General features: G+C 50.2%; 1 protein-coding gene across 3 annotated transcripts in view; it reads right to left on the reverse strand.

The window, feature by feature from the left end:
- Positions 1–299: 299 nt before the first annotated feature.
- Positions 300–15,616, reverse strand: part of LOC144941196 (arf-GAP with GTPase, ANK repeat and PH domain-containing protein 1-like) — a 165,774-nt gene continuing 150,457 nt past the window's right edge. For all 3 annotated transcript variants that reach the window (XM_078867809.1, XM_078867799.1, XM_078867790.1), the window contains exons 17-18: positions 2,560–2,908; positions 300–1,686 (exon numbers count right to left, since the gene is read on the reverse strand). In XM_078867809.1, the coding sequence (XP_078723935.1) occupies positions 1,420–1,686; positions 2,560–2,908 (616 nt within the window). In that variant the 3' untranslated portion in view covers positions 300–1,419. The remainder of the gene's footprint in view (positions 1,687–2,559; positions 2,909–15,616) is intronic.

Consider the following 15,616-nt stretch of genomic DNA (forward strand, 5'->3'; position numbering starts at 1 on the left):
TGCCAATTACCCCGCACTGACTGCTGTCTAAATCTAAAGGTTGCTTTCTCTCCTTTGATGGGTTCGACTTGATTCTCGAACCTGCCCTTTAATGTGGCTTCCTCGCGTAGCGCACAACCTCTGCCGTGCTCACAGCGAGTGAATAATATACCCTGTCATGCCTGCACGCGGCGTTCACAGAGGTGTATGCTAATGCTGAAAAAAGGTACAAGGAGTACTTTGTACATCACTGTAAACGCAGCACACACATTTACACCGACGTGCCCCCCCCCTCCCTCCCCACCTCTTAAGTATTGATTACAAACAAAAGAAATATACACCAAGGCGCTTACGATCAAATATTGTGCTTGCCACTTCACGGAGGGTTTTTATTACCGATCTGTATCGCTATAAAAGTTTGAGTCTTATTGCTGGATAGCTCCCCTTCAGTCTCGACAATCCCTCATCTTCCAGTGGATATGTAAAGGTGGTGGAATTAAGGCAGCGGGTGTTTCGTTTGGTCGATCGTGCGCAGACCGGTTATTGCCCTCGTCTAACGACGACGAGAATCTGCGCCATCAAAGACACGCGACCCAGACACGGGGCCGATTTTCAAGCCAACCGTAGATTTCTTCTTAACACAATTAGCCATTGTGTTTGATGTTGAGTTTCTCTTTTAACGTTTAGAACGCACACTTGTCAAGCGCCAATTTAAACTTTCTCCCGTTCTTTTGCGTGTGGTGAAACTTTCTTGACGAAAAAAAAAGTTTAATCGGCTCATCCGAAAACTATAATTGGGTTTAAATATGTACATCTTTTTTTAAAACTCATGAGCATTATAAATAAATAAATAAGATTCTTTCACACGTTACTTATGTGCCTTCTGTGATCACTTTGGCAGATGAGAGGGAGAGAGGGCGAGCACATGTTCGGGCTCTGCGAATGCATTCCGGCCGTAATGATACACCACACAGACCGAAGCTGAATACCATCAATCCCTTTGATCATATCTCAGTTTCGCAGTGTGAATGGAAACCGTTCTTCAAGAAGCCACATGCGATCATTTCCCCGTGGCCGATTAAAACAGAAAAATAAAAAAAACGTTCAAACTGCCGTTCGAATGACGGTGAGGTCTCAACATAATGCAAGCTGCCTGCCTGAACATAGCAGAAAAAAAACCCTCACCGTGCGGGCAATGCGATCGCAAAACGTTCACCGCTAAAGTTTCCTAAGAACGTTCCTGTTAAACGCTCACTCACTACAAACGTTCCCTACTAATGTTCCAGCTACGTGGAGCTGCGCAGCACGGCTCAATCGGAAGTCCCGTTGGTTCGTCAGCGGGGGCCGCCGGCGTCGAGTCCGACGTCGCTGGGAAGAGAGGGGCAGGCGGGCGGGTGGGGGGGGGGGGGAGTGGGCGGGTGTGGGAGCGGGGTGGCGAACTCATCCGTTGCCCAGCCTGGGTGCGGCGAACCCCTGCCGGGAGCCGGGTCCCCCGCTCGGCTGCTTGGCGTGGTTGGCGAGGGATGCGCCGCCCGCCCCCCGTGGTGGCGAGAGGGCGAACCTGGGCGGCGGGTAGCGGCCCGGCTCGTGGTCGGTGGGGGAGCCGTGCTGCGCGAGCACGTCGGCGCACTCCTGGCACCGCGCCTGGCGCGCGTACGTCATCGGCGTGCGGCCCAGCGCGTCGCGGGCGAGGACGTCGGCTCCGTACTGCGGGAGAGACACGCGGCCCGGTGTGGGCGGGTTCATTACACGGGAGAGCCGAAGGCGTGCATCGCCAGGATGGGGGAACAAATTCACCAACACAATTCAGGGATTAGCACGGTTGGCTGCAAGTGCAATATATATGAAATTCGCCATATATTTCATGAACAATGCCGAAAGGGACTCTCTGCTCTGCTGAAGAAACATTGCCCGAAACACCAGCCTAATCTATGAGATGTAGGATTCCTCACGCCATGTCGGTCATGGGAATTCTCAAGACTTATACTTCACGCTGCTCAGTGCGAGTTGACGAAGGTGGTGCCCAGGACCGATTCAGATATCGCTTACCACCACTGATGGTTTACCTAGGGCTGGGAATCAAACCCAGGTTTCAAAGCGCAGTGCTCTAACCACAATGTCTCCACCCCACCCTCTCTTTATGTTTCAAGGCAGTGTTTATGATGAATGTGCCGAGTGTCCGAACTGAACTCTATAGACACGCTAAAACATGTGCTCTAAAAAAAACCCATTTAGGATTAAACGTCTGCTTGCTCAAGTGAAGAATCCTCCTGAGCATCAGTGTGGCTTTCCTGGGTAAAGAATTGGCATTATTTTATGGCTCCAAGACCCAGGGGTCTCTGGGAATGTGTCACATTCAGGAGTTTGAGACCAAAAATTGTTTTATGGTGGAGAGAACTATTCGGGGCACTGTGCTCTTCTTAATAACACAGGGAGGCTTTCCTGGGGAAAAAAAATACATTTAGTCCACGAGGCCTGGTGAAAACAACGTCACAAAGTCACGAAAGCGCAGCACCGATCTCACGACAAAAAATAAATAAGAGGAAGAATAACGAGGGGCATTGGGATCCCTACACGCACCCAGACGAGGAGCTGCGTGATGACGACGTCGGGCAGAGCGCAGGAGAGGTGAAGCGCAGTGCAGGACATGCTGTCACCACCACCACCACCACGACGACTGCCGCCGCCGCCACCGCCGCCGGCGGTGCCCCCACCTCCCTCGTCGTCGTCGTCGTCGTCATCGCCGTCCTCCTCGGGCTCGTTGACGTCGCTGCGCGTGCCGTGCGCTAGCAGCAGCACGACGAAGCGCAGGTCGCCGGCGCGGACGGCGCGGCACAGCGTCTGGCCCAGCGAGGCGTCCGCGTAGGGGATGGGTGCCAGGAAGAGGCGCTGCTCATACTTGGCCCGGATCCAACGCTCCTTCTCCTCCCTGGCGGGTGCGAAATACAAGCGGCACCGTCAACCGGAGACTCGGATGTGTTCAATCGGTCAGCCTAGGTCGCAGCAAGAGAAGTGGGTTTTTTTTTCCTCCACAAATAAGTTGTTAGGCTTAACAATAAAAATTGCCTATTTTGTACACCGTTTTGCGAATTTTTTACGTCTGTAGTAGGGGTGCCATGGTGAAGAGATGTTAACTACCGAGCCTGGTATAAAGGAAGTTGTGGGTTCGATCCCGACACTGGCGCCTGTATATTTGGAGTTCCCATGTCTCGCTCCCCGTGGTCATGTGGATTTTTCTCCAGTTCTTAGGGTTTTTCCCTCCACAAACATGCGTTTAGAGTATTTGACTGCTATACATTTCCACATGATGAGTCACTTCGGTGAGCTATCATTTGTGGCTAGATCGCTTCTGAAAAAGAGAGGTATATAGCGCAGTGCGCCTTACTTAGTAAAATAAAAGAGAGTTTATAGTTTAGTTCTTACAAATGGAAGTGTAACAATGCATTGAACTGCTCTGCCGCAACGCGACTCCTCGCACGACCGTGTGGAGAGCGGCGAGGGAGCGGCGCGCACCGGGGAACCGGCACAACGCCTCGCACCGCTTACGGGAACGCGCTGCCGGCGAGAGTCCAACGCAGGACGAAGAGCATTAAATTGCGATTAAAAAAGGCTCACGCTAATATCGGACACGTCCTCTGCCAAGCCGCAACCGGGCAAGCGATGGTAGTACTCGGAGCTCAAGCCCACACACAACTCCCGCGGTGTTTGCGCTGAAAGTTTCAGTGTGAACACAAAAAAAAAAATGGCCCGAAGCATCAATGAACAATGGGAGGCCTGCACGTAAAGAATGTTGTTAAATATTTCATGAGCCTCTTAAAAAAAGGGAGAAGCCTTGACATTTTTTTTGTGTTGTTATAAATCTTACCAGCATTACAATTCTTCACACTACAATTGGGGAGCCAGTGTCAGGGGAAGTTCCCTTTATTCCGCATACCTTCCAAACAGGGACCTCGGGAGCAGCTACTCTTTATTCAACCGCGCGGGGGTGGTGGGGTGGTGAGCCGTAGCTGGGTGTCTCGTTTGAAAAGCGGCGCTGGGATTTGTTACCACCTTTGCTCTCCCGGTCACCTCTGTGCATGTCTAAGAAAAAAAAAAAGCTTAAAGAAACATTCAGCAGTGCTGAGTGAGAGACGCAGTGGGCAGGATCTGCCTTCCTTACCACCCAGCCCCATCGGAGGCACCGCAGGGCACCGACGGTCAATGCAGGGGTAACCGACGAGTGTAGGGGGGGGGGGCAACTTGCCGAGTCATGTCAACGGCTCTCTGAAGGCCACCTTTAAGGCCCACCGCGTGTACCTCGAGCATTCAAATTCACACCCCTCTTTGTCAATCCACTGCTGGATGAAGGCCTCTCAAGGCTGTGTCCATTGGTGGGATGATATTTCATCACCCCTGGTCAGTGTGGATTGGTAGAGGACGCGGACTCAGGACAGGTTCAGATATCACTTGCCGCTGACGTTAGAAGTCGTCGGGAATCGAATTCACGTCACTGAGCTCATATTGCAGTGCACTAAGCACTGCACCACTGATCCACCCATTTATTATTATTATTATCTACTCTTGTTGTTTTTGTTGTTTCTGGCTTGAACCATCTTGGCGGTGGGGTGGTGCGCAGGTCCTGTTCACAGCCCTGAGCAGGTAGTGGAAATACCACGTTACGAGTGGTGAGGGGTCAAGCATAGTCAGACAACCGTTGCCAAGAGCCTATGACATTGAACTCATTTGATTGATTCCAGATGGTATATCCAGGCTGGGGCGTGAACTTGTAACTGTCTTGCTGGCCACACAACCCAACCACTGCACACCAATTACTGCCTCTACAAATGTGTTTCAACGCCGTAGTTGTCAAAGGCCGACGAGTCACCTTTAATAATAATAATAATACTTTCATTTTACATAGCGTCATTCATGCTTAAAGCATCCCATAATGCCGTACATTGATTATATATCAGGACCCAAATCCCATGTACAGCCACTGGCAAGCAAATTAAAACCCTACCTGCAAGCAAGATAAAAAAAAATAACAACAAATTAGCAAATAAATAAATGACATCAAAACAAAGATGCACAAACAAAAAAAACAGTGATCTCAACAGACAAAATTAGTCCATGTGGTCACATTCCAGACCACAATTCCAACTTTCCAACCGAGCCAGGAAACCTCGTCCCGTCTGAGCTAAAGTCTCCGCGACACTTAGACCGTGTAAACGGGAGCGCCGTGTGGCGTTCCACCAAACCCGTCGCGTCCACCGTCATCTCATTGACCGAGATCTCTGTGCTATACTACAAGCGATCACTGCAGCCTCCTCGGCCGCCGTCTCAAGAGTAACACATCACCGCGGCAGCTGTCACCGCATCTTGCTGTTGCTAAAATAACATCGCGGGACGCAGATACGCGGCAAATCAGTGGCACAGTCGAGCATGGCGGCTCCCCGTTGCCTCCAAGGCTGTGGCCGGTCCCGCTCAAGGGGAAGCCTCCACGGAAGACACGAGGCGCCAGCACTGCCGTCGTTTCTCCACAGCATATCAGTGGACAGTTGCTTAGAATAACCAAAGGGACAGCCAAAGCGGGTTTAATTCAGCGACGGGGGGGGGGAACCTTTTTCTTACGAATGACCAAACAGGGCATTCAAATACGTTTGGCAAGTCACACGTTAACACACACCTCAGTCACTTCTGCCACTGCAAGGACCTCTCGCAGTGACCAAAGTGACAGAGTGCGGTAACATCAGAAGCACAGCGTTGCCAGTATTTCCCTCAAGTAAGCCGACCAGCGCGTCTAAGCCACTTGCAGTGGCTCATAATTGTGATTTTTTTTTGGGCTGTTTCGAAGTGGTCGGCCTCATGTGGCCTCAGGCCGTATTAAATGAATCCTCAACCCTGGTTTAAACTCAGGAAACATTCTACTCAGGGTGGTTAAAGGGATTTTTGTTATTGAGCTCAGACCCACGCAATGACCGTACGATGTCTAAATCCTGTGCTCACGCGAACTTGCTTTGCGCGAGTGTGTGGGAGGCGAGCGTGCATCCCTGGGAGGGCCACGGTCACTCCGTAACGAGGTGAAATCGACACGGCGATCACCTACAAGGGCTCTCCTCAGCCTGCACTTCGCTCTTTTAGAGCTTTGTGAAAATGCCCCAGTGATTGCGTGATTCAAAAAGCATTAATCGGCAGATGTGGCGTAGTGGTTAGCGATGTGCTGCTCTGTGAACCCGATGACCTGAGTTCAATTCTGGGTCACGGCTAAAAGAATCAGTGGTGAGCGAAATCTCGATGGGTCCTGGCCTCACACTTAATCAACAGGCAGTGACTAGCATAGTCAATAATGGCCGCGTAACCTCCCATTGCTTACACGGTATGGATGGGCCTTCGTGCAGCCGGTGGATTGACAAAGGGCCATGAATAAAATAAAATAATGCACATTTTAAAAAGTGATATTGTGTTACGATCTGAATTTAAATGCACATCTTTACTGGTAAAAATATCAACAGGAATAGCAATTCCATGCAAATTTTTAGTGTGAAACGCTTTCCCGCTCCCATTCATCGGATAAAGCCTCTGCACGCGCGCAGTCGCGTAATAACAGCTAGGGACGCAACCAATAACTACTTAATTAAATAAGATGGATTATTTTAATAATCGATCGTCAATACAATCGATTGCTCACAGCCGCCCTCCCCTACCCAGGAGTACAAGTGGCGTGAGCAATCACTGCGCGCCCAAGGTACCTCTTAATGGAATTTTCAGGGAGTGGCGCGGATTGCGACACCCCGCCTGAGATTGATTTTCAGCTACAGAGGTTGAAGGTGAAGGTTGTAATACTCCCGGAAGCTGCCGTGGGCGCCACATTGGTTATTGGGCCACACAAACGCGCATTTCCCTGCGCCCCCACCGCCCCCCCCATTGCCCCCAACCGCCCCCCGCCCCCACCGCCCTCCCCCACACCCACCCTGTACTGTGGAAGCGGTTACGAAGAAGGCGGTTCGGGACGCACGAGACGAATGGGCCATCGGCTTTTGTTATGCGGCGTGAAGGTCAAAAGGTCCGACGGCTGGCATCGTGTAAATGCGCATTGACGAATATATCTGTGCTATTGTTTGTGACGGTTCGTATCATCACCGTTGCTAAAGTGCTCGGACACAGTGTGCGCGTAGTGTTGGCGTGACCCGCACCATGAACCCAGTGGGGTCGATACGACTGATAGTCACTAAGCACAATGCAACTGGCAACTGATGAACTTGGCTTGTGGCTCTGCAAGGTCCATTCAGCCTAAAATTAGTACTTGGTGCTGCGCGACAACATCACAACTAGGGTGACAAAGGCAACCTGGAGTAATTTTGGAATCCACCACCTCATCTCATCTTCTGACAGCCTCAATAGGTGCTTGCTATCAGAACCTACCGTGCAGTCCCACTTCCTCTTTGTTGCCATCGCTTTCCTTAAAACTAGCATCACACACACAACGGTGAGAACCACCAATCCCTGACAATCCACCTCCTCCTCGGAGCGGAGCCGGGTTCCCCGTCTCGCTCGCTCACCCGAACGCCGTGCGACCGAAACGCGCCGGGGAGGACGGCCCTCTCTCGGGCGACTCCTTCAACCCGCCACAAGCCGCGGAACAGCCCAACGTGGCGGCATCGGCGAGGCGGAACGAAATCATCGCAATTAACCTGCCACCTCTTCTTACCGTGGGCCCCTGCGAGTGACGCCGTTATTAATTACAAAAACCCACACGCGGCGCGCGGCGTCACCCGGCCCCGTGATGGATGCCCTGTTTGTGCGCTCTCCTTTTGCGGGCGGGCCTCCGGGGTGGGGGGGGGCGGTGGGTGACGGGGCCGTTTGCGGTGTCGCAGCTAGAGGCCCGTGTCAGGGTCTGGTTTTTTTGTTGCACGTCCCCCCCCCCCCCCCTTGTTCGACGCGACGATCGAGCGACGGAGGGCCCATGGATGGCTCATCCCGTTTCTCGAGCGACGGAAATAGTGGACAGGAAGTGGCCGTGGAAACGACGGCATACACATCAGAACGTCCGAACGTGAAAGCGAGCGATTGTTTATCGTATTCCCCTCCTCATTGGACCTCCGTTGTATTTAAATACGGTCCCTTCCCAGTCGAGACTTTCATTTACAACTGCACTTGTCGCTTGAACATGTTACAGTGCTTTTGTCAATCCACTGCAGGGCAAGAGCCTACTGACGCCACGCGTGTCATGGCAGTTATTAGACCACGTTTCACCGCGCGGCTCAGTGCTAATTGGTGTAAGCAAGGAGAATTGACGCGGGAGCAGAGAAGTACAGTACAACAATGTTTTTTGTGGTTCTGTACTTGCTGCACTCTCCTCTGCTCCACAAAACGCAGCTTAACAATATGGATGGAAATGCTTTTGAATTACACTATACATCGGGCTGTAATGTATCTATCTCACTTTAAACGTTACGTTGACATTTAAGTTCATATTGCTGTTCGTTACTGTTTCATATTGATAGAAAGTTTTGCTATAATGCTTAAAATTGCACGGTTGTTTTCGACCGATATTTTTTCATCAAAAGTCCTGCATCGTGTTTGTGACCCAGGGAACCTTCAAAGAGATTGTTCATCTCAACATGCTCCCATCCTGATTAAATAACGGATGTCTGTCCCTCTCCAGCACGATCCCTGCTACACCAAGTTCTACATTCGGCAATTACCCGCAAATTACCCAAGTGGGATTACACATAGCAGTTTTTGCCCCCTCCTGGCAGATTAATGCCTGATTGCAGCTGCCAAATCACCTCGTGTCCACAGGGACAGCTTCCACTAGGGATGCCCTTTCAAATGAGATGTTAACTCCCTTGCCTGGTTTTCAAGATGTTGTGGGTTCGATCCCGACCATGATGCTCGTATATTTGGAGTTTGCATGTTCTCTCCACGGTCGTGTGGATTTTTCTCCGGGTCCTCCGGTTTTTCTCTCCACATTTAGAAACGTGTGTTTAGAGTATTTGGTTGCTTTAAATTTCCACATGATAAGCAACTTCGTTGAGCTATTATTTGTGGCCAGGTCGCTTCTGAAAAATAGCTATCCAGCTCAGTGGGCCTTACCTGGTAAAATAAAAAATAGTTTAGTACAGTAAATAAATGCTTCAGATGCGATGTGATGCAAGTCGATTATTGTGCGTAAAGCGATCTGGGATGTCCCTGCATAAAGAGAGCGATATCCAAAACAAACCATGAGGATGATTGTTTTCTTGTTTAGTAATCCTATCTTACTTTGTAGAAACCACCCATCCTTGTGTTCTCCTTCTTATTCTGCAAGAAATTTTCACCAATAAACATCACACTATAGTATTCTCATCCATAATTTTTTAAGGATAGATGATTTGCTTTGAAACTTTAACATGAAAAAACACTCAACTGACTTTGGTTCCAAAGATGAGTAATCTGTTCATTTATTCTGTGCCATCATCATAATTTATAATTTACACGACACCTCCCATGCAGTACACATCTGTCCCCAGGTATCCCTAACGAGAGAAAATTAACCACATCCCAATGGGCTGACATGTAGATTTACACGGGGAGTCGAGTCACCGTGTCCCACACACGCACGTCGTGCCTCTTCCCCAGGGCAGCGCTGTGCTGGCTCAGTGCGAGCAAAGTATTTTATGGCCAAGCACACTTCTCCGTATCACACCCGTCTCAAATCCCAAACTCAAGCCCTGAGGTATGTCGAGCAATTACAATAAAATATGACGTGCCTTAACCGTGCTCGATGAACGTACGGCTTTAGCAGAATTGCAAAAATGTTTTTTTATAATAATAATAATCTTGATTTTATAAAGCGCCTTTCATCATGAGATTTTAAAGTGCTGCACAGCAAATGAACTGAAATACGTTCCTACAAACCCTGAGACTATTTATTATTTGTTCTGGTTCGTTTTGTCCACTAGGGTAGACGTAAAGTAGACGTACAACTTGCGAAAAATTGAACTCAGTGCATTTTCGCGTGCGCAAAATCTCGCACATGTATCGCATGAATCGATTTTGACAAATCGACGAATCATTTAAATGCCCCGGAGGCCGGCTCGCCCCTCGCCGTCACACGAACCGCACGGATTGTCTCGCTCGGACGCTGAGGTGGAGAGGCTTGGTGGTGGGGGGTAGGGGGTGGAGCGGGGATGCTGTGGGAGGGACGAGCGGTTGGAATTGATAAAGGGAACACGGTCCCATGTCGCCAATAAGGGGCCGGGCTCTGCCGTCAAGCGAGCGTGACGCGAGTGTCGGCTCGCAGCTGCTGCCCCAACAATCCCGGAGCTGCGCAACAACCAATCTCTCACACACACACACTCACACATATAAAGAGACAGAGATCCCCCTCTGGACGGTGGACTTCCGAATATGGTCATCTCCAGCGCACAGCGCAGTCCCAATCCATTCCTTAATGTCAGAGATCCTCTCCCATCAAAAGAGGGACCAAAAGCCTGACATGGATTCTGTTTAAATGCCAATATTTTCCAAGAGTTTTTTGTTGTTGCTTTACTCTATGTAATTTCCACCTCTGGAAGAACCCGTGTTTTCGCTGTAACGTGGTTCTTCCCTAGAGGAACACGACTCACGTGACCCACACGCTGTGGGTGTAAGGCTCTCACCCTGCATTGGATTAACAAAAGAGCCGTACACGTAATCACAGAACCAAAACAAAGATCCCCAGTATAGCCTGAAAACCTGACTGTTGGGGCAAGTGCTGTTAGCGAGCACCTATGAAGGCCGGAATGGCACACGGGAAGTTGGGTGGCCTCGTGGCAATGTTTACTACACATCACACCAGGTACTCATTTGAGGCTGAGTCGACCTAGGGGAGATCCGTGACCGATTCAGATATTCGTCACCGATGTTGGCCGCGAGCAGGAATCGAACTCGGGTCGCCGGGTTCGTAGCGCAGCGCGCTAACCGCCATACTCCCGCTACCGCTCACACGCGATCACACACGGGCACATCACGCACGCGGCGTGTGCAGAAAAACCATTGAAGACATTTTGTGCACTTCCCCCCCGCCCCCCCCCCCCCCATTGGTGCAGCGCACACTGTGAACTGGGGCTGCGCCGACACCTAAAGAGCAGGTTCACTCGCACGGAGGCAGTGTGCAATTCATTAATAAATTATGAATAAGCCCGTGTAGATCTTGATCTTGCGAGTGATTACCGGGAGAAGAGACACGCTCCGCGGGGGGCAGCGGGCGGGGGGGGGGGTAGAGCGATCGTACGATGTCCTCATTAGGATCGAAGCCGGAGACCAATGGTGAGCGCGCGCGGGTACGCGCAAGCGCCGGCAGCGTGCGCTCGCGGGGCAAGGCCGCGGTCAAAATCGATTCTCACGCCCACGATATGCGCATCAAATTGTGCATGACGCGATCGACTATTTACGATTTTTGCAAATGATGCGGTGATGTTACACCGAGGCTAAGGGATCAGACAAAGCTGCACAAAGCAGACTGGATAAAAGGCAAGCGACAGTACAAAAGAGAAGCTATGAACGAGCGAAAAGAGATTCAATATTTGGATCGGATTGTGACCCTTAACCGTGATAATTGCTGGAGGGTGATTTGTTACTAGCCCAACGTGCATTACTTCAAATGGTTGTATTACTTTCTAATGCGGGAAATAGAGGTTTCTAGCAGAATATGTGTTATTTAGATATTTCTTGTGTTGATTGTTCAATACCTATTATATATGCTGCAGGATATCACAAGTGACGTTTTAATAGTGCACAGATAACACGACGACCCATTTCCAAGCTAAACGGTGAGCATTTCTCTCCACAAACGTGTCAAATGACCACGGGGCGCGCATACCGCTGTGGCAAGTTTCAAAAAGGCACACTCTCTCACTCCAAGAAGGCGAACGAACTATCCACCTGCTGAATTTGCGTCGGAGTTCGAACGGAGTCACGATGCCGCTGCCCCAACGCTCGGGAGGTCCACCCCCACAAGCGCTCATCGTTTCCCAGCCGACTCCCGAGCCACGGCGATGTTAAAGCCCGATTAATTAAACGCGGGGCGGCTGCAGCGCGCGTTCCGCACAAACACGTGCGCACGGCACAACACAGCGAACTAAACTTTTTTTTAAGAGAATAAAACAACAACAACCCTATTGTGGAGTGCCGCATGGCGTGTGTCCCCCCTTCTCGCCATTTAACAACCGCCTGCATCCTCCCCCAGCCCATCCCTCACCCTGTTCTCCCTCCCCCGTCGTCCCATTAACACATTTACAACCATAACACAGACGCCGACAAAGCGGCCAGGACAATCACCCCCACAATGCGTCCAGCGAGCCAATTGTGCTCGTCTGCCCCCGTCGCCACACGCTCGCACTCGGCATAAAGGAGCGAGGATGATCGCTCCACGCCGTAATGACTGGAACCCATCTGCTGGTCACCTCCTTCAAAGGTTGCCGGGCTGGAGGAATGGACGACGGGTCCTCTGGCCAGATCCGATAACGGGTTTTATGCAACAGCGCCCCTAACCGCCGTCCCCCCCCCCCCCAAGGCTGTCTTCTTTCCACAGTGGCCCTTTCCTTTCCGCCTGTCTTTGGATTTAATTTGGACATTATGTGGCTGTTGGGATACGCGCACGCGTGTGTGTGTGTCTTGCAAGCAAGCTTTCAGCTGAGCAAACATGCACACACACACACAGACAGGCACATGTACGATGAGGACAAAGATCCCCGCTTAGCCGTACAGACGGTCAGGACAAATAATGTTAATGAGCACCTATTAACGAGTAACCTTACAGATTTGTCAGGGTAAATATTGTTAGTGAGCTCCTATTACGGATAATGCATGCACATCATGCACACGTTACGACTGCTGCCTGGTATACAGGAGGTCGTGGGTTCGATCCCGACCCTGATGCCTGTATATATGGAGTTTGCATGTTCTTCCCTTAGTTGTGTGGATTTTTCTCTGGATCCTCCAGTTTTTCTCTCCACATTTAGAAACGTGTATTTCGAGTATTTGGCTGCTATACATTTCCACATGATAGGCCACTTCGTTGAGCTATCATTTGTGGCCGTGTAATTTCTGAAAAAAAAGCTATATAGCTCAGTGGGCCTTACCTGGTAAAATAAAAAAATATTTTAGTTTAAGTTTAACACGCAAGCGTAGCTGGAGGGCGAGTCAGTCCTTTCCCAGAAGCATTCCCAGGGCAATCCGGAAAAACGTGTGCGCTTCAGGCCACTGAATTCATCGTCATTTGGCCCCCCGATCGCAAGCTTCTAAAGCCCTCAACGCCAGCGCCGGTGTGGAAAACGCTGGCGTAGGTCATCGTGGAGTCCCACAATTCCTCGAGGTCTCACTTGTAAACATGTAACGAATTCATTGATGAATGTATTACTAGTATCATGGTCGATGATTTTTCATCACAAAATAAAAATTAATTGATTTAATAAAGTGTATAAATAAGAGACGTAAACAGAACCAAAACGTCTCAAATTACGAAATAATTTTAAGGAAAAAAAAGTATTAAACAAAAATATATGATTAGAGCAGACTGTGCAGTGGTAATAGAAAATGGGCAGCAACAATCAATTATGTTTGAGTCGATTCTCCACGCACAACGAAGCATCAAACAATAAACTCAATCATGAATTGAATCGTGATGATCACCGATATCGTGCTAATCCATCGCATCGTTGGTGGAGATGGGAAGGACCGACGAATGAGACCAACAATGGAATGGAAGCCAAGAGAGAAAATCCTGAAAAAAAAAGTCCATCGCAGAGACGGAGCGATGAAATCAGCTCGTGTGCAGGAGCAAGATTTATTGCCACATCGCGAGACTGTGACTCCTTATCCCAAAACGGATAGATCACAGTTGGTGATGACGGTGAAATTGAGACGACAAGTGGTGAAGATAATGATTACGACGAATTTACCAAAAGGTCCACCGTCGCTATAAGGCATGCGCAGATTCTCCGTGACGGCTGCTGCGGAATCGACTGCACCCAACCCCCCACCGCCCCCCGGGGTCGGAGGGCACAGAGGCCACATCCGCCAGAGGTTTGTGAATCACCTGAAGCAATGAAGCCCCAAGAGAGAGAGAGAGTGAAGCACGTGACTCAGCGAGGGGCAACGCAGGCAGGGGGTACCATTAAAAACACAAACCCCAGCCGGCTGATGGCACACGGTGGGGTTTTTGTTTCCCCGCAGGTTTTGAAGTTTAATGGATGCATTATGTGGCGTGATTATTTTACACCCATGCAAATTGAGCAAATTCCAACTTTTTTTTTTATCTGCCAGGGCAGAATTACGGGGCACTTGTTGAAAAGGACCCAGTCCTGACACACGAGCCTGTGCATGGAGCTAGGATGTTGATTTGCACTACTCTGTGGGGGAAGAGTGTGGGGAGTGGGAGGGAAATTAGTGGATTTGGAGGGAGCAGGAGGAGGAAAAGAAGGAGGATGCAGGGCAGGAGGTGACGGAGAGAGTGAACCGGCAGACCAAGATTAGGCCTGCAATTGTCCTGATTTGTAATCAGCACCACAACGAACAATGGGCAAGCTCCCTCCCTCCGTGAGGTGCTCACAAGGACTAGATCAGTCACGATTTATACAGAAACCATTCAAGCTTCCAGAAGTGGTCCTTTCAGCCACTGGGCCACAAGCAGTTTTGTCACAAGCCGGGAACCTCTAAACGGATTAATGTTGGCGAGACATTCTCTTCACCGCAGAATTAAATGGCAGCATAGTGTGGAATATAATAAGAATACCAATTTCCCATCTGCAGGAGTTATGCAGCAGCTTCACTGCTCAAGCCGGTCCGGGATGATTAATTAAGATCGGTCCGCGGAGGAAATGAGCAGCCCTCGTGAAAAGAAGTCTAATTTTTATTGCTTCCTAATTAACCGCGGGGCCAAGTAATACCTGGCTCGGTAACGTGCAAAATTAGATGGCAATTAAACCTGCCGTGATTGAAGCAGTAAATAAGTGAGCGCACGCTCCCTTCTCTCCCTCCATCCCAGAGGTGGTGCCCTCACTCGCTGCTAGACTAGCTGATTGAGTGACTTGCTGACCGATCCACTGCCTCCCCTTGCCGAGTGGCTCGATTGCTCGCTTACCCATTGGTTAATGGACTCGTCGACTGATTATCTGGCTGCCTGGCTGACTAGCAAGCTCACGTTCTGGCTAACTGATTGGCTCACCGGATGATTGTCTGGCTGGATTGCTGGCCTGGCTGGCTGGCTCACCCACAAAGATAATAACGGCACCTCGGGCTGTCTAGCAGCGCTCTGATTGAAACGACAATTTAAGCGGTTATGTGTGCCGCGCGGAGCAGGCTCGGCTCCAAAATCGTTCCGTAATGAAGTATGCTGTCCTCCTGCTGTGCGCAGTTATTTACCGCTGTTAAACTGCCATGAATATTCAGGGCCACCTTTCGTCTCCGAGTGCAGGTAAAACGCACGACTATGATACCTTGATCGACACCCGGGAATGAGCTACAAGTGCATTGGAACACAAACCCGGATTTCCCGCCCCCACTACCCCCCTCCAAACCAACCAGTCGCCCCCCCCCACCTACTTCCCGGTTTGCAATTGCCATAAAACATTCCAACGTGCCGCAGCAATTTCCCCAACGCAAGATTCCATAATCCCCGTCAGGTCATGGCCCA

This window comes from Lampetra fluviatilis, chromosome 2 (assembly GCF_964198595.1).
Source record: "Lampetra fluviatilis chromosome 2, kcLamFluv1.1, whole genome shotgun sequence".
Classification (NCBI taxonomy): Eukaryota; Metazoa; Chordata; class Hyperoartia; order Petromyzontiformes; family Petromyzontidae; genus Lampetra; species Lampetra fluviatilis.